At 38.1% G+C, this 24,415-nt stretch overlaps 1 protein-coding gene across 1 annotated transcript in view; it reads right to left on the reverse strand.

Moving 5' to 3' along the window:
* The window catches only part of PLPPR1 (phospholipid phosphatase related 1), a 154,482-nt gene that overhangs the window by 38,842 nt on the left and 91,225 nt on the right, over positions 1-24,415 (reverse strand). The window contains exon 2 of the mRNA XM_033237957.1: positions 15,843-16,031. Within this exon, the coding sequence (XP_033093848.1) occupies positions 15,843-16,031 (189 nt within the window). The remainder of the gene's footprint in view (positions 1-15,842; positions 16,032-24,415) is intronic.

A 24,415-nucleotide genomic window follows, 5' to 3' on the forward strand; every position in this document is an offset into this window, starting at 1 on the left:
TAAGGATTATTACTGTCAGCCAACAACAATCAAAGAGCAAATGAGATATGGAGCATAAAAGAAAAATCAGAGCAAGGGTATATACTAATCTGTCTAGTTATTGGCATAAGGCCTGGATTATATTAAGTGATAATGTTTGTATAAGAAATACAGGAAGTGAAGAAGTGGGTCATTTTATAATTAAAATGTAATGAGATATTCCTGGCTTTCAGCTAAAAATGTGATGAACATAAAATATGCTTATGAAACAATCCAGCTCTCATGCAAATGAGTAGGCTTCAGAGATGTTCATTTTCCTGTATTTTGCTGACACATAGGATGGTCCATTCACTATGTCCCATAATCTCATATAGAGCCCAATTCTGCTTGAAGAGAGAGAAAGAAGCCAGGAAGGTAAGGGGTCTTTCTTCTTTATGCCAAGCCTTTAGCCCACATTGGATGTTGTTTTGCTCACTACGGCAGACTTGTGATTCTGGTTTTGGCAATGGCGGGGGTCCTCCATCTGTACCTTTGCCACCTCACTTTGCCTCAATCTATTACTCTGCTGAGAGAGCATCTGGGTCATGTGGGACTCTCCATATGTTCAGACCTGGTTGCCTTGCCTAATTTTGGTCTTTCTGATTGTTGGATAACAAACACCATAACACCCATGGCAAATGAGTGTATTCTCCAGTGAGCAATGGTCAAGGCCAAACAAGATCTGGCAGTGAATGAACTGCAAATGGATACCATTGGTCCATTTCTCATCCCCCAACTTACCCCAGCTATAATCCCAACTGACACATGACCTTCAGATGATAGTGACTATACTTTAAGTAATTAAGATAACTGTTCTATGTTGATAAAGTTATCTTTTGAATATGAAAACCAAAATGTAAACCAAATAACCCTGAAACACAGTGCATCATTTTGGCATGTTATCTTTTAGGTTGTGTTCCTTCATAAATTTTATTTTTTAAAACTCAACAGATAAAATTGTAGGTATTTATTGAGTACAACTTGATGCATTAAAGGGTATGTACACTGTGATGTTAATAAATCTAGCTAATTAACATATGCATTATCTTACATAGTGCAAACACTTAATATTCACTCAGCATTTCTCAATAATATATTTTATTAATTATAGGTACAGTATTGTGTAATAGATCTCTTGAACTTATTCCTCTCATGAGATCAACTTTTGTAGATTCCACATATAAGTGAGATCATGCAGTATTTGTCTGTCTGTGCTTGGATTATTTCACTTAATGTCCTCCAGTTTTATCCATCTTGTCACAAATGACAGAATTTCCTTTTTAATGGCATATATATCACATCTTTTTAAATCCAGACACTGAGGCAGATTCCATATCTTGGCTATTGGGAATAATGCTGCAATAATATGGCAGTGCAGATATCTCTTTGATATACTTATTTCATTTCCTTTGTGTATAAACCCAGTAGTGGTATATAGACTGTTACTAGATCATATGGCAATTCTATTTTTAATTTTTTGAGGAACCTCCATATGGATTCCTATAATGGCTGTACTAATTTACATTTCCACCAGCAATATGCAAGGGTTACCTTTTCTCCATATTCTCACCAATACTTATCTTTCATCTTTTGATAATAGCCATTCTAACAGGTATAAGATTATATCTCAATGTGGTTTTAATTTGCATGTCCCCGATGATTAGTGATATTGAGCATTTTTTTCATATGTTTGTTGGACATTTGTCTTTTAATTTTTGTCTATTTAGGCCTTTTCTTCATTTTTAAATTGGGTTGTCTTGCTATTGAGTTGTTTGATTTCCTTATATTTTAGATATTAACCCTTATTAGACATATGGTTTACAAATACATTTTCCCATTCTGTAGGTTGTCTCTTCACTTTGTTGCTTGTTTTCTTCACTGTGCAGAAGCATTTTAGTTTGATGTAATCCCATTTGTCTATTTTTGCTTTTGTTGCCTGTGCTTTTGGGTTCATATCCAGAAAATCATTGCCCAGACATATGTCATGAAGCTTTTCTTCTATGTAAGACCTCATTGTTTTAGGTATTACAATTAAGTATTTAATCCATTTTGAGTTGATTTTTGTGTATGTTGTGAGATAAAGGTTTAATTTTACTCTTCTGCATATGGATAGCCAGTTTTCCTAACACAATTTTTTAATGGACCTTTTCCCCTTGTGTGTGCTTGACACCTTTGTTGAAAATCAGTTGGCTATAAACTGTGGATTTGTTTCTGGGTTATCTTCTATTCCATTGGTCTTTCTTTATATGCCAGTACCATGTTATTTTGGTTACTAATAGCTTTGTAGTATATTTTGAAGTCAGGTAGTGTGATGTCTCCAGATTTGTTCTTTTTGCTCAGGATTGCTTTGGCTATTCTAGGTCTTTTTTGATTGATGAATTTTAGGATTGTTTTTTCTATCCTGTGAAAAATATCATTGATAGTTGGGTGTGGCTCATGGCTGTGATCCTAGCACTTTGGAAGGCTGAGATGGGAGAATTGCTTGAGGCCAGGAGTTCAAGACTAGCCTGGTCAACATAGTGAGATCCCATCACTATAAAAAAATATGTCATTGATATTTTGGTAGCAATTGAGTTGAATCTATAGATTGCTTCAGGTAGTAGTAAATATTTTAACAGTATTCTTCCAATCCATGAACATAGGATATCTTTACATTCTTTTGCATCCTCTTCAATTTCCCTTATCAGTATTTTATAGTTTTCATTGTAGATACTTTTCATCTCTTTGGTTAAGTTTATTCCTATTTTTGTAGCTATTATAAATAGGATTATTATTTAATTTTTTTCAGATAGCTTGCAGTTAATATATAGAAATGCTACTGATTTTTGTATTTTGTTTTTTATCCCGCACATTTACTGAACTAGTTTATTCTAACAGTTTTTCAGTAGAGTCTTCAGGGTTTTCTATATATAAGATATCATATGCAACCAAGGACAATTTAATGTTTTTGCTTCCAATTTGAATGTCTTGTCTTTCTTTCTCTTGCCAAATTGCTGTGGCTAGGACTTTTAGTACTATGTTGAATAGAAGTGGTGAGAGTTATCCTTGTCTTACTCCTCATCTTACAGAAAAACCTTTCAACTTGTCTTCATTGAATATGAATTTAGCTGTGGGTTTACCACATATGGCCTTTATTGTATTGAGTTACATTTCTTTATACCTAATTTGTTGAGGGTTTTTTAAATCATAAAAGGATAGTGAATTTTGTAAAATCTTTTTTTGCATTTATTGAAATACTCATATAGGTTTTGTTCCTCATCTTTTAAAGTGATGTACTACATTTATTGATTTGTGTATGTTGAACCATCCTTGCCCCCCTGGGATGAATCCCACATGATCATGGTAAGTGGTCTTTTAAAATGTCTGTTAAGTTTGATTTGTTAGGTTTTTTGAGGATCTTTGTATCTATGTTCATCAGGAATGTTGACCAGTATTGTTGTTGTGTCCTTCTCTGGCTTTGGTATTAGGGTAATGCTGACCTTATAAAATGAATTTGGAAGTAGTCCCTCCCTTCCAATATTTCTGGGAGAGAGCTGGAAAAGGTTTTATATCAGTTTTACTTTAAATGTTTTGTAGAATTCAGCAGCAAAGCTGTCGGCTCCTGGGCTTTTCTTTGCTGGGAGACTGTATATTATTGATTCAATCTCCTAACTTGTTATTAGTTTGGAATTTCTATTTCTTCATGATTTAATCTTGGGGGTGTGTATGCATCCAGAAACTTTTCTGTTTCTTCTAGGTTATCCAATTTGTTGGTGTATCATTGCTCATAATAGTCTAATATTATCCTTTGTATTTCTGCAGTATCAGTTGTAATGTTTCCTTTCTCATCTCTAATTTTGAGTCTTCTCTTTTTTCTTAGCCTAAAGTTTTGTAAATTTAGTCTATCTTTTCAAAAAAGCAACTCTTCATTTTGTTCTTCTCTATTGTTTTTCTAGTCTCTATTTCTTCTTATTTTATTAATTTCTGGGTTCTCTATTCTGTTCCATTGGTTTATGTGTCTGTTTTCATGGCAGCACCATGTTGTATTGGTTACTATAGCTCTGTAGTATAATTTTAAGTCAGGTAATATGGTTCCTCCAGTTTTGTTATTTTTGCTCAAGATAGCTTTGGCTATTCGGGGTCTTTTGTGATGTCATATAAATGTCAGAATTATTTCTTTTCTATTTTTTTGAAGAACATCATTGGTATTTTTATAGGAATTGCACTGAATCTGTGGATCACTTTGGGTAGTGTGGGCATTTTAACAATGTTCTTCTAACCCACAAATATGAAATATCTTTCCATTTGTGTCCTCAATTTTTTGCATCAGTGTTTTAGAGTTTCACTGTAGAGCTCTTTCACTTATTTGATTAAGTTTATTCCTAGATATTTTATTTGTAGCTATTGTAAATAGGATTATTTTCTCGATTTCTTTTTCAGATTGTTCATTGTTGGCATATAGAAATGCTACCATTTTTGGTTGGTTCATTTTGTATCTTGCAATTTTATTGAATTCATTTATCAGTTCTAATAGTTTTTTTTTTGGTGGAGTCTTTAGGTTTTTCCAAATATAAGATCATATAGTCTTCAAGGAAGGATAATTTGACTTCCTGTCCAATTTGGATGCTATTTCTTTCTTTTATCTGATTGATCTACCTAGCACTTCCAGTCCTATATTGAATAACAGTGGTGAAAGTGGGATTCCTTATCATGGTCCAGATCTTAGAGGAAAGGTTTTCAGCTTTTGCCCATTCAGTACGGTATTAGCTGTCTGTTTCATATGGCTTTTATTGTGTTGAGGTATGTTCCTTCTATACTCAATTTTATGAGGTTTTTATTATGAAAGGATGCTGAATTTTATCAAATACTTTTTTCAGCATTAATGGAAATGATCATTTTTTTCTTCATTCTGATGATATGATGTATCACATTGATTTGAATATGTTGAACAATCCTTGCATCCTTGGGATAAATCCCACTTGGCCATGATAAATGATCTTTTTAATATGTTGTTGAATTCTGTTTGCTAGTATTCTGTTGAAGATTTTTACACTCTTGTTCATTAGGGATATTGGCCTGTACTTTTCCTTTTTTTGATGTGTCTTTGTCTGGTTTTGGTATAAGGGCAATAGTGGCCTCATAGAGTAAGTTTAGAAATATTCTTTGCTCCTCTATTTTGCAGAACAGTTTGAGTAGAATTTTTTTTTTTTGAGACGGAGTCTAGCTCTGTCACCCAGGCTGGAGTGCGGTGGCCGGATCTCGGCTCACGGCAAGCTCCGCCTCCCGGGTTTATGCCATTCTCCTGCCTCAGCCTCCTGAGTTGCTGGGACTAAGGCGCCCGCCACCTCGCCTGGCTAGTTTTTTTGTATTTTTTTAGTAGAGACGGAGTTTCACCGTGTTAGCCAGGATGGTCTCAATCTCCTGACCTCGTGATCTGCCCGTCTCGGCCTCCCAAAGTGCTGGGATTACAGGCTTGAGCCACCGCGCCCGGCCCAGTAGAATTGTTATTAGTTCTTCTTTAAATGTTTGGTAAAATTCAATAGTGAAACCATCAGGTCCTGGGTTTTTCCTTTGCTGAAAAACTTTCTATTATGACTTTGATCTTATTACTTGTTATTGATCTATTCAAGTTTTGGATTTCTTCATGGTTCAATCTTGGTAAGTTTCATATGTCTAGAGTTTATCCATATTCTCTAGGTTTTGCAATTTATTGGCCTATAGCTGCTCATAGTAGTCTCTAAGCATCTTTCTAATTTCTGTGGTATCAATTGCAATGTCTTCTTTTTCATCTCTGATTTTATTTGAGTCATCTGTTTTCGTCTGGTCTGGCTAAATGTTTATCAATTATCTTTTGAAAAAAACCATTTCATTTCATCGATCTTTTGTATTGTTTTATATATTTCATTTATTTCTGCTCCAATCTTTATTATTTCTTCTCATAATTTTGGGTTTGGTTTGCCCTTGTTTTTCTAGTTCTTTCAGATGTATCATTTGATCGTTTGATGTTTTTCTACCTTTTTGCTATAGGGGTTTATTGCTATAAAATTCCCTCCTAGTACTGCTTTTGCTCGATTCCATACATTGTGGTATGTTGTGTTTCTATTTTCATTTGATTCATGATATTTCTTAACTTTCTTCTTATTCATTGATCCACTGGTCATTCAGGAGCATATTGTTTAATTTCCATGTGTTTGTATAGTTTCCAACATTTCTCTTATTATTGATTTCTAGTTTTATTCCATTGTGGTCGAGAATATACTTGATATGATTTCAATTTTTTTGAATTTAAGACTTTTTAATGTCCTAAGATATTACCTGTCCTTGAGAATAACCTATGTGCTAAGGAAGAGAATGTGTATTGTGTAGCCATTGGGTGAAATGTTTTGCAAATATCAAGTCCATTTGGTCTATAGTGCATATTGAAATCAATGTTCCTTTATTGATTTTCTGTCTGGACTATCTGTCCAATGCTGAAAGTGGGGTGGTGAAATCTCCAGTTACTTTTGCATTGAGGTCTATCTCTCTGGCTCTAACAATTTTTTGCTTTGCATATTTGCATGCTCCAGTACTGGGTACATATGTATTTACAATTGTTATATTCTCTTACTGAATTAACCCCTTTATAATTATATAATGCTAAATGTAATGTTCAATATAATGTTAAATTTCTCATTCTGTTCACTTATTGTTTTCCTCATTTACTTGCATTGTTCTTCTGTATTTTCTTGAAGTTCACTGAACTTGCTTAAAAAAGTTATTCTGAATTCCTTGTCAGCGAGTTCAAACATCTCTATTTCTTTAGAGTCAGCAGTATTTTATTTTGTCCCTTTGATGATGTCATGTTATACTGATTGTTCTTGGGGCTGTGTACTGATATATACACATTTGTAGAAGTAGGTACTTATTCCAGTCTTTGCAAATTGGCTTTGTCTGGAAAAGCTCTTTGACAGCCCATTCAGAGAGTTTGGGCAGGCCATTGAGCTTGGTTCTGAATCCCAGGGTCACTACAGGGGTGGGGTGTGCCCAAAGCCTGGGGCTGCTTAGGCCTGTCCAGATCCTATAGACACTGAAGTAAAGCCAGTGGTAGTTCAATTCAGAGATCAAATCTGCCTCACAGGATTGAAGTCTGGGACTGCATGGTCCCACCCAGCACTGGGACTCAGTTTGTGGGTACTACTCTGGAGTCAGGCTGTGGGTGCCTGCTAGCCTGCCTGATGCTGGATTTTACTGTGGTGGGCCCAGGGTTGGGGTCCAAGGCAAAGTCCTGTTCTCACACTCTTCTCTTTACCCCAAGTGGATGGTGTCTCTCTCAGTGTTGTGATGGTTGGGGGAGGGGTGGTGCAGGTAATATAAAACTCTCCTTTCTACCATTTTCAATGCAACTTTTATTATTGTTGTGCTTCAACCAGTTACTCTGATCTCTCACCTGGTTTCCTTAGCTCTTGTGAAGGCATTAATATTTTAGTGCATGAATAGTTGTTCAAGTTGATATTTCAGTTGGAGGGGGTATGATTACTGGATAGTACTATTCCATCATCTCGCTCCATCCCTCTTCTTCACAAATATTTTTAAAAACATGTGGTATGCAATAAATAACTGATATAAATACAAAAAGTTTAGAGGAAGTTTTTAGACTTCAGAATATAAACAGTCTGTGGAAAAAACTAGTCATTGAAAGATACATTATAATTTTATATTGTAAGGAAATTTCACTGCATGTTATATGTAGTTGCAATTTAAAAGGGCATTTAGAATTCCCGGAATACATATTTTGAGGTCATACATATGCTAGTTGTAGCTCTAGTACTGGGCAATATCGACGTTTTTGCTGTTTCCTGAATGCGGGCTTTGGAGTTGAAATCTCAGCTCTTTCATTTATTGATGTGTGACTTTGGGTAAGTAATGGAAATTTTTTGAGGTTCAGTTTTTGTTTTTCTAATGATTTGAATATGAACATAGTGACTATATTACATAGTTGTTGAGATAATTAAAAAGTGAATGTAAAAGCAATATATACATATCCTGTTTTCTGTTTATACTTGCTCATCTACCCAGGCAAGAATGTGTGTTGAAACAAGAGAAAGAAATCATTGTGCCTAGTCCTGGAGTAAGGAAATACAGTGTAACTCTAGCTCGGCTCTGCCCTAACCAGGCGTTTAATTTTGGACTAGTTGCTTGACCTGTTTGGGTGTCAGTTTCTCATCTGTAAAATGAAGAAGTTTTACTACAGGATCCCTAAGGCGCTTTTTTTACTTCCAACATCTTTGCCATTATGATAGGAGCTAAAAAGAGAGGGCTTGTTAAGGGAAACTGAATTCACATAACTGGGTTTCAATCTCAGTTCAGTCAGTTAAGCTCTCCAAGGCAAGCATGATTTCTTGAACTGCTTCTTCCTTCAGCCATAATTTCCTTCTACAATCCCATGGGCCTTTACCCTCACACCAAGTTACCTTCCCTGAAAGCAAAGTAGACACAGCCCACCCCAGAGTCATCACATTTCCTGATATCTCTGTCACTTTGGGTTCTTAAATGACAGCAGAGGCTGGTGATCAAATTTTGACCACACCCTGGATATTCTAACATTCTGAGGAAGAGGAGAGAGTTCTTTACATACTCCCCAATATTAATCTCTAAGTAGTTTCAGGGCTCTCAGTCTTACGGATTTTTAGAGACTTCTAATATTCTCCCTGAGAGGCTTCAATAGTAATAAGCATCTCCAAAGAAGGCAGAAATTGTTTTTGTTTTAAATTTTGTTTAAAAGTCATCCAGGAGATTTTCAACCTATAGACCCTGCTGCTAGTCCTAACTGCCAATGTCTCCATGCTCTGCTTTAATCTTTCCTGATGAGTGCTGTCACATTGATAACCCCAGATCTGCAGAGAGCTTCCTGTCCCCTTTCTTGCTGAGCTTAGGCTAGTTCAAGAGCTCTTGACTTCTGCTTTATTACACATTGATGCAATTCAGCTCTAGACACTTCCTATGCATTTCAAAGCTCAAGGCTTAAATGGAACTGAGGCTGTTTGGATGATTCTGAAAATAGTTCAGTAAATGGGATAATAAGTGTTCTTGTAAACTGAAGCATCTCTACTGGTCTTACTCTAGAGGCCACATCCACCCATTCAGAAGGTGTCTTTAGTTGACACTTGATATAAAATACAGCACCAAGGTTGTATCATATATTTCCAAAGCACGGTGTTCTCTTGTATCTTTTTTTTTCTGAACAGTGAATACAAGAAAAATGGGAATTTAAAATGAGTTAGCTAAAATACTGCTTTCAGTAAAAAGTAAAATGCATTGAAAATCACATATTTTTAGGCAAACAATATTCTTTCCAAGGAACAAATTGTCAAGTTGCTTAACATAATCATCTAGTCGTCAATTATTAGGAGGGGTATATTGAAGATGGAAAGCATATCTCTTGGTGGAATGATGTCAGGGGAAAAACAATCTCTAAAGGAGATTTGGAGCAGTCATCTGCATATGGAGAGAAAGTGGATTTAAGTTTTTAAAAAATCCACAATAATTAATGGGCATATCTAGAAATCTTTTCTAGAAAAATGTAAATTATAAACACTGAATATATTAGCAACAAAGAAAATGTAGTCATGGAGAAATTTTGTTTTTTTTTTTTTCAAAAAAGGAAGTCATGTGATAAGGTACAAAAGGGAAAAAGATGTGAATTATAAAATGTTATAAAGAGTTTCAACAGATGAGGTTGTTCAGAGCCTGGAAAAGGCAGATTATGAGGAAGTACAAGACCCTACAATGTCTCCTTTGCTTCGGCAGCTGCACCCCTCGTCAGCCAGCCAACAGGCTTGCATTATTGAGAGCCCACTTTGTGATCTGCACTGTGCTCTGGGTTTTTACATTTGCTGGAAGAGCTTACAGCCCAGAAACCCCCAAATGAAGATTCACAATTTCCTCCAAATTGTGCCTTTCTATCAAGTTGTGTTTGTCTCTTCCTTTCCTAGGAAATTCTAGATGAGTCTTGTAATGCATGCGTGCACACTTGCATACAAAATGTGAGCTATTTCAATCCTCGGGCTGGAAGTCAAATGTTCTGCTGCTTCAATACTAAATACTCCCCTGTCACTTCGTTGTGAGGCCAAGAAAAAAGGTTTAATAGCCATTTTTTTCATGCCTTGTGCTGCTGGGGCTGAGATAAAATGAGGGTAAATCAGATTCTCTGCTGAGTAAATCCTCTTATCCAAACAGGCTCTCTTCCTTTGACTCTGAGTGTATGAGTTTATTCAGAAGGCCCGAGGCAGTAGTTAGCTAGGGTTTCCAGGTGGTCAGAACATACCCTGCAGATTTCTTTCAAGCATAGGTTGTCACTTTGGGCTAAACGGGGACACAGTCAATCCCCCATGCTCTAACCTTTCCTGAAGATCTGGGACAGCAGTGGCCTTGGCCTTTTGCAGTTAATCCCATGTGGCCGTGTCTCAATATGATGCTGATCTTTTCTGACAGCAAAGCACAAAAGGAGAAATAGGAAATGACAGGTTGAAAATACAGCAGAGTCTTTCCCCTCAAGCATTTCTTGTGCACCCCTGCAGTGGTGAATGGGGGTCATTAATGCCCATCTGCAGACACGCAGCACTGTAGGGTGCTAGGTTCTTCCATGGTTAATGTGCTTGAGGGTGCACAGAAAACCAAGGACAGACAAGTCCACATTGAGCTACATTTTTGAGATTTGATATTAGTGTCTCACAGATCATCTGAGAGGAGTTACGACTTCATTATACTCCATAGAGAACAGGAAATGGTTTTAAGAAGGAATAAACAACTGTGCAGTTCTGTGAAATACTTAATCCAGCACAGAGGTGCAAAATCAAACTCCAGAAAGAAACTTGGGAACTTGGAAGGCTCCAAATGTTAGCTTCCGATCAGAATGTTCCTTTTGCAGTTTTCATGGAATCCGGGAACTGGTAGGTTCTTAGAGATCATTTAGCCTAACCCTTTCTTTTAGGTATAGATGAGGAAACTGAACCCACAGAGGGAACATGATTTATCAGAGGTCACATAGTTACTGGGGGCAGAGCTGTGAAATGAGACCTGCCTCTCTAGTCTTATCAAACCTGGGAAAAGATGACTACATTGTGAGGAGAGTAGAGGATGCATACTCAGAAGCAGGGGTGTGTGCTGAGGTATGCACTTGGGAGCTGCAAGAGGTCATATCTCACCAAGATGGGACAGGAGAAGTGAATGCAGCTCCTTGTTCCCAGGAAACTGTTCCCACGAAACTTCCCTATCTTGCTGATGTTCATGTATTTTTAGGTCTTGAGGGAAAATCAAGCACCATTAGCAGGGTAGGAAGGCCATGCTGCTTTTTGCCATTGACCTGTGAGCTGCAATCAGCCCTGGTTCCTAGCAATGCCACTCATTTGCGAGGAAAATAAGTGGAACCAAATGAGTGGCTGTCTAATCATGTACAGAACTAGGTGGAACCTTCAGCAAATCATCTAACCAACTTGAGTCTCAACAGTCTCAACTCAAAATGAAAGAAATTGGACGACACACTTTCTCTATGTTTTTTGGCAGTTCTGAGGATAAATTAGGTCATCCCTGCACAATATAAGTATATTAAAAGATGTTATTCTTGTGCACATCACTGATGGAATATATTTTGGGGTTTGTCAGTATTATCAGTCGTATTTGTCACCCAGAGAAGCAAAGGAATGAAAAACCGAATCAGGGTTTCCTAACTGAGAACTAGAGTAGAAGTGTAGGTGCTTAATGCTGTGTCCACAGACCATGTCACCTTGACTTCCATGGGAGCAGTTGTTCTACATTTCAATAAATGAATTAATGGAAGAGATAATATCAAAAGCTGTAGCCTGGAGAAGAGCTTCTGCTGAAAATCTTAACATGAAAGAAGATCTATCACTTGATAGGTGAAGAGAAAATTCTTTGGTCATGTGCGTTTTTATTAGAATTGCCATTTTCAAGGCTTATTAAAGGTTGGTCATTTTGTAATTATTGCCAAAATAAGTGGACTATAAAATTTGTTTTAGAGGTATGTCTTTGGTTTAAAAATATGCATTCATGTAGAATTTGGAAAGAAATATATAAAAGTATAAATGAAGAAAAACTAACATTACCATTCAGAAATAATAGTTGAAAATGTTTAGTTTCTATTCCTTTTATAATTATAAATTTGGGATTATACTTGCATTATTTACAATGTATCTTTTTAGGATCTATTAAATATTCAGACCCACAGACTACATTTGGTGCTGGTCCACTTGGAAGAAACCACAACTTGCCAGCAGGGTAGCATTACCTATTTATCTTTAGTACATGTCCTTGCAGTGGTCCAGCAGGGCAATACAGCTCAGGTGCATGGAGGCTACATACATTTCAGAGGATGCAGGAGTTATCCTGGCTGAAAAGCCGCATGCCCTATAGGAGTCAATATATGATGTAACAACTCCATAGGCACAGTTTCCAGGGTCCCACAATAGATACGCCAAGTTACCAGAGTCACTGTTATTGGAAGTCATAGCAGAAGCAGTCTCTCAGGTTATGACAATTTTCTGAGAATAGATGCAATTCACCAAGAAGGGCTCAATTCTACCTAGTGATATAATTGATACATATTATCTTTTTCTAGGGAAACAGAGGCAGAAAATTATGAGGTCAGATTATCTTATGGAAGAGAAAAAGATCTTACCCACAATACTGTATATAATTTTTTGGCCTTAAAAATCCTAATACTAAATTACAGACATGTTCCATCACTACTTAAGGTGTTTCAAAAACATGGCTGGCACATAATGTATTAAACCAATCTTCTGGGATTGCGTATTTAGCTAGTTCCAAGTTTCTCATTATTAAAACTGTTACTGACATGAACATCCCTATATACAAATCTTTGTATTTTTATAAATCTAGAAAATGTAATCAATGACTGGGTCTGGTCTGAAGTTTATTATGCTCTTAATACATCTTTAACAACCTACTCTTCAGAAAGAAAATATTAGTTTATGCTTTGACTAGTATTACAGGAAAGTCTCTACATTCATCAACATAGACTAAGTTCCTTGAAAACATTTGCCAATTTTATATGAGAAAAATGCTGTATCCTTTAAAAAATGATCCTACTGATGAGTTTGGAAATATTTAGCTGCACATAGTCTATTGATTGCTGGTTGTTAGTTGTCTCTTCTTGTCCTCTCTCATTTTGATTTTGGGAAGCTCATCTTTTTTAGTATTAAGGGTATTTACATTTGAGTCTCCTATGTGGCAAACTTTTTTGCAGTCTTTACTTCTGATAGAAATTTTTATTCTTTTTTTATTATTATTTTATTATTATTATACTTTAAGTTCTAGGGTACATGTGCATAACATGCAGGTGTGTTACATATGTACACTTGTGCCATGTTGCTGTGCTGCACCCATATTTTTATTCTGATGTAGGCAAATCTACCAGTTTGTTTCTATATGCTTGCATCAATACTGCTAAGTGAGATTATTTTTACTATTTGGGTTGCTTTTGTGGGTATTTATGTGGACTCACTTTCCAAGTTCTTGACATCCATTATTTTTCTTGTTTGTAATATGCATGGAAAAGTTTTTCATTTATGAAGAGGCCTTGAAACATTTTATATAGTTTGAGATTTTTTTATTCCTCAAATGTTTGAGGAAAACTGTTCCACAGCTATGTGTCCTGAGTACTATTTTTCTATGTGTCCTGAGTACTATTTTTTGAGATAAATTTTAGCATGTTTAAAATTTTATTCTGTTGGCATTCATATATTCAGCTTTGCTACATGTTTTTAAAAATATTTTGATATAAGGCATTGCTATTATTGAGATATAAGCATTTATTGGCACAGAATTGTACATACAACTTAAATCTTAAGTTTATATTTTTATTTATTTTTGCTTTTAAGTATATTTTTTTTAACTGTATTTGTATTTGTATGTCTGCCTTTCTATGAATAGACTAGCCAGGCAGATGTACATTTAATTTATTAATTATATTTTCTGATTCTAACTTGCTGCTCACAATTTTTATTAATCCATTTCCTTTGTTTTTCCTACATTTTAAAAAATGTAAAACAATCTCTATAATTATAAAAAGTAAAGGAGAACCTAGGGAATGATAAATGAAATTTCCTGGGACTGGGAAGAAGAGAGGAAATATGTTAGTAAGTCAATGGATCACTCAAGGCTGCCTGTCTGAATACACAGGAAGAAACCAGGACCCAATTCTAGACTGAGTCCGTGGCCTCCAGGTAGAGCCACCATGAAACCATACCAGACAGAACCCAGTCTGGCATCCTAGTTTTACATGGGGTGTGGAGTGTGTCACATTGTGAGGTACGTGGAAAAATGTCTTCTGTGCTTTCTCTTATTCTGTAGGCTAGTAAGAGGCGTACAGACATCAGCCTTCCTCTGGGGAATGGGCATATCTCCCTTCACTGTAGAACTGCAGAGAAGAGGTCTTAATGAGGGTTCTCAGTGGAATTTCATTCCTTTCAGAAGTAGGAAGTTGGTTTGTGATTCCAAAGAGGGCAAAGAGCAGTTCCAGCCAGGATTTTGGTTTCCCAATTCCTGACCACTTCATAAATGCCAGGCACTGTGCTAAGTCATTTCTAAGCCCTACAACAACGCATGAGGTAAGCATTCAGTTGTCCTTATTTGACATGGGAGAGAACAGCGAGGTGACTTGCCCAAAGCCAGGATGTGAATCCAGGTATGCTGGGCAGCAACGCTTGTGTTTCTTAGCCCCTCTGATATATCATGTTGTGGCTCATCAATGCTGATCTTAGTCCTTACAGCAGTCTTATCATTTAAGGGAGAGCTTTGTAGAGCCTGGGATCAATGAGCCAAAAGAATTTACTATGCCCATATTATCTATCTTCAAAATTCGATATCATTTCTCATCCGAAAGGAAGCAAAACATTGACACAGAAAAACAATATTTGAACTGAGTATCTGAGCAATTGCTGTATTCCTCAGCATGCCAGTCAGTATTTTTATTACTGCCGAGTAGAGGGCAGGTAGGGGAGGAGGGAGAGTTGGGGGAGTCAGCTGTCAGAACAGAAGGAGCGGAATGGGAACTAAGATCACATCCTGACTAATCTGACCTTATGGCATATTTAGGCAGAAACACTTAATTTAAAACTCCCCCAATATCATTTTTAAAATAAAAATTAAAATGTCTAAGTGTTAAATCACTTGACCAGGTAACACAGATCTGCAAACTTTATGCTGTTAAGCAATCTCCCTAGAGGACTGTGTGGCCAACTTTTTGCTTCATGGAAGAGAAAATGAAATAAATGAAGGTAACGTTGCAACTTAATTTAATGTGATATAATGTGAACAGAGCCAGAGCCATCAAGGATGAATCATAGCAAACTTCAGGTTAAGCAATTTATCTCATCTCCGGCCTCTCTGGAAGTTCAATGAGAACAGCAGGAGATACCGGCTTGAGGGATTCTATTCTACTCTAATTCCAGTCGTTATATCACTGCCAGCACTTACATTCAGAATCTCTTTTGAATACATGCAACTCATAGCATATTTTTTCAAGAGGACAATAGCTGTTCTTAACACATTACAGTCATACCTGTTGATTTATAACATTCTCACATGCTTTTAAAAAAAACTGTCATTTTAAAATTCAGATACTGAAAAACCAAAGCCACTTATATAAGACAAGACCCATTTTAATGAGTTTTTCTGCAGAGCTCCATTCACTCCGTTTTGGCTGAAATAGGATGCCACTGATAAAGCTGCTGCTGAATGCTGAGGAAGAGAAGAAAGAGGAGGAAAAGCAGACAGGAAATATTCTTGGGTATCTGACAATAAAGAGGAAAGTCTATTTCTGTACTTACAATAGCAGTTGGGGTGGCAGCCAGCACACAATAGAGCACCAGAGGGGTGATGAAGCTTTCTTCTTCTGTCCCTGGGTAAGGCTTCATTAAGTCTCCGTCCTGACAGAAGAATCCTTGGATATGCACCTGAAAAGTGTCAGTGCATTCGAAGTAGTAGGCAAGCAGCACTGTCCCAGCCATGATGACAAGCTGAAAATACAGCATGGCCACACAGAGACATTAGCAGGGCTTCGGAGCAGCCCTTGCCCCTCAGAGCACACTCCCTCCATCACCCCAGCAGCGGCTCTCCTGATATTGGCGAGTGTGTGCGTGCCTGGCGCAGCGTGCTCTGGGAGTGTGTGCTTGCTTGTCTGCCTTGTAACATCTGTTCTATAAACCTTGCAGCAAATAATGAGCAGCTCCCATCTGAAAGGCAGATCCCAGCCAGGCTTGTAGAGAGCTTCAGCCTCTGCTGCCACCCTCTCAGAGTCTCAGAGTATGCATGGGAACCAAGGCACTATAGCCATTTAGGACAGAGGTGAAAAGTCAAAAGGCAGTGGCAAGAGAGTTGTCAAGACATAGATGTGAGAACTGTTCATGAGCAATTTCATACAATATTACAGGTAGACTCACCTTATGAAATATGAAAGGTAAGTAAATCATGAGTAAATGAAGGAATGGACAAATGAAGAAATTAGCAGGAAAGCTAAATCCTAGATGGGTTAAGGGAAATTTCGATACCCTAAGTTATTGGCAGGTATCCTACATCAGTCATAACTTTTATGTTTTTCCAAAATGGTTTCTGCCAGTAAGTCAAGGACTTTGCTGATGATCGTATCTTATTATAGAAATATACCCTTTGTAGGATTTAGACATTGAAAAAAAAGACACAGTTATCCTTTTTTGACTCAGATGTCCTAGATACTCACCGAAGTTTATAGTTTTTAGCAGGTATGTGCAATTGAGGGGATGTGGAAAGGTAACATTTTTTCCCATTCATATTTGGAAATCACCAATGCCAAGATGGTGATAAAGTCAGATAGAAAATACATCTGAGGTCACAAAATTATAGAAACTTAAGCTGGGGGAGATCTTAGAGTTCTTCCTATCTGACACCTTTATTTCATAGATGAGGAAAGTGGAACTGACCACTGCCTGATTATCCAAAAATTAAACTAAACATGTGCTTAGATTGAGCATTAACAAAACAGGGAAACTAAAATGAAGAAAATATATTTTTAAATGTTGATTTGTTTAAAGGTATCAAAGTTATGCAAAAAACATTAGAACTTGGTAGGACATCTTTAGATACCTATGGCTTAAAGTTGTTTGTATTTTGAAGTACATATAAGGCAGTGAAGGGAAATCATAATCTTTTCAGGGCTTAAGAAGCCTGAAGTTCTTATTTCAGCCCTGGAATGACTAATCCAAGGCCACACAGCTGGTTAGTGTTAAAACCAGGACTAGAAACTCACATTTCCTGATCTGTAGGAAAAAAGCAAAAGCTGAGTTGTATCAGGATCTAAAACTGCATCTTATACAAAAAGGTGGAGAGTGATGGGGGAGGCAAAGTAGCTAAACTCCAGCACAGAGAGGCATTTTTGGCATTCTCATCCATTTTCCTATCCATTGCTTTAGCCACAACATTGAAGCACAGCCTTTACCCTCTGCCCCACTGTAAACCATTCTCTGGAACCAGCACAGCCTCTACTTCTGGGATAGTAATTCTGCAACTCTTCCCTACAGTAGCAGATAGCATCATTTATCTTTAAGGGTCATTTGAATTAAGAATCTTCCCTGTCCTTCTAATTTCTCCTCTTTTGATGCCTTTCCTCTTTGGTATCTCTGTTATAATGTGTCTCAAGTACAAACTTCTGTTTTGTTTTGTTTTTGAGACAGAGTCTCGCTCTGTTGCACAGGCTGAAGTACAGTGGCACGATCTCGGCTCATTGCAACCTCCGCCTCCTGGGTTCAAGTGATTCTCCTGCCTTGGCCTCCTGAGTAGCCGGGATTACAGGTGTACACCACCACGCCTGACTAATTTTTGTATTTTTAGTAGAGATGGGGTTTCAACATGTTGTTCAGGCTGGTTTTGAACTCCTGACCTCAGGTGATCTACCCACCTCGGACTTATACAGGCATGAGCCACTGTGCCCAGCTTCAAGTACAAATTTCTAACCATCTGATCTAAAGGTGTTTACCTTTTGGCTACATCCATTGCCACCTTTCCTTTTATTCCAGTTAGGTCACAAACCATCTCTCCATTCACTAGCCCTTATACATGACTTGTTTCCGGCTGTTTATGGATTACATTCTTCTAGTATCTAGCATTTTCTGCTCCCAGAGATGTGGATCTCCAATCATAACTTTGGACTGTCCAGTAATCTCTGGACACTTCCATGTGTTTTCCCATGCGTGGAGTTGTTTATTGGGGCCACATGTAAATCACCAACCTTTATGCCAGCCTTCTCTGCTGTTTGAAGTAATTGGTTTATTTTCCTTATAGCAACAGAGAAGATTTCCTATAAGATTGAGAAAGATACTCCAAAGCTACCCCTGCTAATAGGTGCTCTTGATTGCAGCTAGTTTTTAAAATCAAAGCTATAAAGTTTGTTTATTTTATGCTTGACTGGTTAAGTGAGTTGACCTGATGGAAAGGAACCTAGCCAGTTGACTTGATGTTCTGAAGATGAAATAACACCATGCTTCTAACAGTTTTAAGGCTCTGCCTCTGGAGTTCTGTCTGTGCCCCTGTACAGGGCTGATCTGGGATTTTTGTGTGTCTCATTCATGTGGCTGGAAACAGTTTTCTCTCTCTTGGCTTCATCAGCTCTTGGGAGATATCTACTTGGGAATAGGCAAGATCTATGGGGGTTTCTGGACAAAAAAATAAAAACCAAAATGACATCTACCTTCCTCTTTTGTGGGAAGAGGATTGTATTTTATGGGTAGTTTTGTGCTACCACTTCCTTTTTCTAAAAAAGGTGAAAATGATGTAAAGGAAAGCAAAAACTTATATATAGGAAAAGAACTCAAGACAAACACAGGGAATGGAAACTCTGAAAATGGAACTATCTTAACACCAAATACACTGAAATCAATGAAGATCCAACAACAAAGCATAACGTGCCTAAATTTGAGATCTATCGAACAAATCTTGAATAGTTGCCTAGTTGATTTAATCCTGGAAGCAGCATTCAGAGAGAACTGAATAAATTAAAAGTTGATAAAAATTTGCAGGACATAAAGTAAAGAACCTTGGAGACCCAAAGGGTAGTAGTGGTAGGTGGGAGCTTCAGCAGCTTATGTGACAGAACTGACCCACCAGCATGACTTAGCTTGCCTTGGCTCTTCCCTCGAGCAGCCAGAAACTCTTCCCTGTCATTTTTCTTTTTCTTTCTTGAGACAGGGTCTCATTCTGTCTTCCACTGCTGGAGTGCAGTGACAGGATCTCGGCTCACTGCCACCTCCGCCTCCCCAGTAGCTGGGATTACAGGTTCATGCCATCACGCCCGGCTAATTTTTTGTATATTTAGTAGAGACAAGGGTTCATCATGTTGACCAGGCTGGTCTCAAACTCTTGACCTCAAGTGATCCACCCATCTCAGCCTCCCAAAGTGCTGGGATTACAGGCGTGAGCCATCGGTGCCTGGCCTTCCCTGTGATTTTCAAGCAACCCTCAAACTCCCTGGAAAGTCCCCCAATAATGCTATTTAGAGATGCACAGATGCAAAAATAGAACAACTCAGATTTTGATTTCTAGTTGATTTTCTGTTGAACATTCTCCTGAGACCATATTTTTAAAGGAAACTGATGCACATACTGCAGGAACAAACAATATGCATTGATTGTCTCCATGAGTGGAGAGATCCATCTCACTGCACTGATGATGACACACAATTAGCCATCCACATACTCCCTTCTTCCTCCCTGTCCTGAGACATGATTTATCACTGTCTATGTTTGTGTCACTGGTGCCAGCTGGCACACTTGCCATCTCTGTTGCCTTCCTCAGCTCCATTTAGGAATGCATGGAGGGAGGCCATAATGTTAGTGTCACATGAGCAGATGGTGAGGCCATGCTGGGTGCAAGTACTGGTGGAAGGGTTGAAGATGTCAGTGTGAAAGAAGCAATTATGACTGTGGGAGTATAACAAGGTGTAAGGAGCTCATGTACCAGAGACTTTCCTCAGCTGTTGCTTTCCACAAATGACAATCCAATACAATAGCAAAAAATGCATTAAGTGCTGATCATTCTATGAGGCTTCAGAAGGCAGAAGCCAGCAATATCTGAAATTCAGCTTCCTGTGATTGAAAGTACGTGTGTCTACCGAGGCCCTTTGCTGGTTAAAGAAAAGTAAAAATGTCAAGAAGAGCAATAATTGTGAAGGTCACAAAACTGAGAGAAGAGGATGAGAACCTTTTCCAACAGGCTGTTAAGTCTGGAGGAACTGTGGACCAATAATTTATATATCCTGATACAAGCTGGGGAAACAGGGAATCAGATAATGATGGTGTGACTCATGTAAGCCTGTGTGTCCAAGGCAGTAGGACAGAGGCAAGAGTTTGGAACGAGAGTATTCATGAAGCATCTTGTCTCAAGTGTAAAGGGCATATTTCAAACTGGGGAATCCTAGTGGTAGGTGACCAACTATCCAGTTTGTTGAGGGCTGATGGACTTCCTGGGGCACAGGACGTTCAGGACTAAAACTAGAATGGCCCTGAGCAATCTGGGGTGACTAAACACAATGAACCAGGCACAGACAAACCAGAGACAATGAATATTTTCCTCCCCAAAGAAGTTTCTCACTCTGGTTCGGCCATGAGCTATCAAAGCTAGCCAATCAGCAACTCCTCTTGTGAGCTGCCTACAAACTCAGTCTCACTCTAAGTGCTGTGAAGATGAGGAATTCTCAGACATGCTCTCCAACCCCAAGTAATTTGTAATCTACCTGGGGTGTGCCCACCAACACAGGGAACAACAAGTCTTCTGTAGGAGGTTGTCTGCTGATCCCAAGTGGGAGTCATACATGGCTGCAGGTGCCTGGTGAACCGGTTGGGAGAGGAGGTTGATGGAAGGAGAACAATGGAAGGGGGGATATTGCATAAGGGAGAAGAGGATGCATGTGGAGGGAGAGGGATGTGTGGTGTCTGCTTAGGGTATTGGTTTTGGTCCAGCCCCATGAATATAGATGTTCAATTCCATAGAGTGCAGGGATAAAGGAAACATTGGGCAGAAGGAGTATGACATCAGAGCTTAGGTGGAAAGAACTGGCATGGTTGTGACATGAAAGCAATGTCTTAGCCAGGACACCAGGGAATAGCACACTTTAAGGATTTGGATGTTTTTTGGTATTGGAAAAAAGCATCCCAGTCACAAATGTCAATGGTTGCACATAAGGCTGGGGTGGGAAACCCTCAAGTAGCATTGACGGAACTGGAAACCAATGTAGTAGGCTGGAGGGGAAGCACATAAATTGATAGAGCCCCTGTGAGACCTCACTGGGGAGCCTTAGAAATAAGTATGACCCCCTGAGAGGGGCTGGAGATCCTCCATATACAACAGAGGCAAGAGCTAAGGAGGTGGAGGAAGGAGAGAGAAGGAAGAGAGGGAGGAATAAAAGGAGAAGGAGGCAGAGATGGTAATGCTATACTGTGCATGTCCCAGGAACTGTTTTAAACACCTTACGTAAATTAACTCTTCATCTGCCCAACCATCGTGGTGGCAAGTATATTATTATTTCCATTTTACAGATGAGGAAACAGGCACAGACAGATTGCATGAGGTCACACGGCTCACAGGGGTAAACCTTGGATGATTACTATAAATATATCTCTCCACTCAAATTTGTGTAGCCTAGCGGAAAGTCAGGTCACAAACATAAGTCAGCAGAATATTAAGAACTAAACTATGTTACATACTTGGATACTTTATTTAAATGTTTCCAAGTGTCAGTTTTCTCATCTGTATGAAGGTTAATAACCATCTCACAAAAATGCAATGAGGTGTGTTTATATATTCCTATTTTGTTCCAGAAATCAACTTTCACCAAATAAAGTAAGCTAGCATCAGCAAGAAGTTGGAATGGAAGCAGGAAGGAAATAAATATGGTGATATAAAATAGAGGCAGGAATTACATGCTTCATTGTAAATTGTCTAACAAACAGTCAATGCAATAAGGAAATGGTGGTCAATATTTGTAAGATCAAAACCAAACCAATGGTTAAAGGATAAGCAGAATACTTCTGATATAGTGACCAGACAGGAGTTCTTCCTTTGGGTTCTCATGAACAAGGTAACAGGATAAACAGTGATTCAGTGGTGAGTATGATGGTGCTGTTCTTTTTTAAAATTTTCTTTTTTTAAAATTATACTTTAAGTTCTGGGATACATGTGCAGAATGTCCAGGTTTGTTACATAGGTATACACGTGCCATGGTGGTTTGCTGCACCCATCAACCCGTCATGTATATTAGGTATTTCTCCTAATGCGATCCCACCCCAATAGGCCCTGGTGTGTGAAGGTCCCCTCCCTGTGTCCAGATGTTCTCATTGTTCAACTCCCATTTATGAGTGAGAATATGCATCATTTGGTTTTCTGGTCTTGTGTTAGTTTGCTGACAATGATGGTTTCCTGCACCATCCATGTCCTTGCAAAGGACATGAACTCATCCTTTTTTATGGCTGCATAGTATTTCATGGTGTACTTGTGCCGCATTTTCTTTATCCAGTCTATCATTGATGGGCATTTGGGTTGGTTCCAAGTCTTTGCTATTGTGAACAGTGCTGCAGTAAACATACATGTGCATGTGTCTTTATAGTAGAATGATTTATAATCTTTTGGGCATATACCTAGTAATGGGATTGCTGGGTCAAATGGTATTTCTGGTTCTAGATCCTTGAGGAATTGCCACACTGTCTTCCACAATGGTTGGACTAATTTACATTCCCACCAACAGTGTAAAAGCATTCCTATTTCTCCACATCCTCTCTAATGTCTATTGTTTCCTGATGGTGCTGTTCTTAATATGAGACCTCATATCAACTTAATATTGGTTTCATATAAGCAAAACTCACAAAAACAGGATTCTGAAATAGAATGGAGGAGGTAGGCATTATGATTTAGTTGCAGTTGAACTTGAGAGAGACAGCATAATGAAAGGTTAAGAGTACAGGACAGACTGCCTAGGTTGGAAACCAGCTGTGCTGCCTACTAGGTGTGTAATCGAAATTTTTGTGCCTCCATTTGAAAAATTGGGTTAATAATACCATAGTACCTAATGCTTCAGATTATGAAGATTAAATGATTATGTAACAAGTTCTTAGAGCAGTATCTGACTCATAACAAAAATCATTTCCTAGAAGAGTACACAGACTGTGTATCTTTCAAGACTCCTTCCATGGTAAAGTTTTTCTCAGTTTAGTTTTTAAAAACTAATGGGAAGCAGTGAATTAGAGACTATTTTTCTAGCAAGTCTCCAGTTAGTTAAATACAGACCTATATCTTTGTATTTTTCTTTAAGTTCAGGTCTACATGTGCAGGATGTACAGGTGTTTCATAGGTACATGTGTGTCATGGGAGTTTGTTGTACAGATTCTTTCATCATGCAGGTATAAACTCTAGTATCCATTCGTTATTTTTCCTGATCCTCTGCCCTCCGGTAGGTTCCACTATGCATTGTTCCCCTCTATGTGTCCATGTGTTATCATTTATCTCCCACTTACAAGTCAGAACATGCAGTATTTCATTTTCTGTGTCTGCGTTAATTTGCTAAGGATAATGGCCTCCAGCTCCATCTGTGTTCCGGCAAAGGACGTGATCTCATTCTTTTTAATGGATGCATATTATTCCATGGTTTATATGTACCACAGTTTATCTAGTCTATCATTGTTGAGCATTTAGGTTGGTTCCATGACAGACCTATATCTTTTAATTAAGGCAATTAAACTGTGGTTAAGAATGACATCCTCTTGTGAAAACTGAGGGACTTCAAATGTACCAGTGTGTATATGAGAATTCATCCCTTCTTCTTTGACTAAAGAGGTGCCCACAGGCAATGATATGTAGATGGAATGCGATCATCCAGTCATTCAACTAATATTGCCTGTCTACTATACACAGACATCAATAATACTTAGTTAAAATAACCATGGTCTTTGGACTCATGGGGTTTTCTGTCGGGGAAGACAGATATTATAAAAGTAAGCCCAAAGAAATAATGACTCTTACTGATAGCCCATGTAATCAACTATGTAACTTTAAATATATTATCTTATATGATACTTACACTACTCTGTGAGGTATAATGAGCTACCTTAATCTTAAAAAGAGGAAACTTATCCAAGTTGACAGAGCTAGTGAATGGTAGAGTTTGGATCCGAACCTCTGGAGCCATTTAACTGTTCTTTTTACATGTAAAACCTGCAATTAACACAATGACATGATGTACAATGCCTGGCACTTGATAAGTACTCAGCTCTTTTTCTTGCTTTAAAATTTCTATTTGCTCTTCCTTTTCAGTGCTTTTTTACTTTAGGGTGATAGTAGAGGTTGACTGAGGTCTCTTCCTCCATTCAACTATCTAAAAACACTA

Source organism: Trachypithecus francoisi, unplaced genomic scaffold, assembly GCF_009764315.1.
Source record: "Trachypithecus francoisi isolate TF-2019V2 unplaced genomic scaffold, Tfra_2.0 Lachesis_group16, whole genome shotgun sequence".
In the NCBI taxonomy this organism is placed as follows: Eukaryota; Metazoa; Chordata; class Mammalia; order Primates; family Cercopithecidae; genus Trachypithecus; species Trachypithecus francoisi.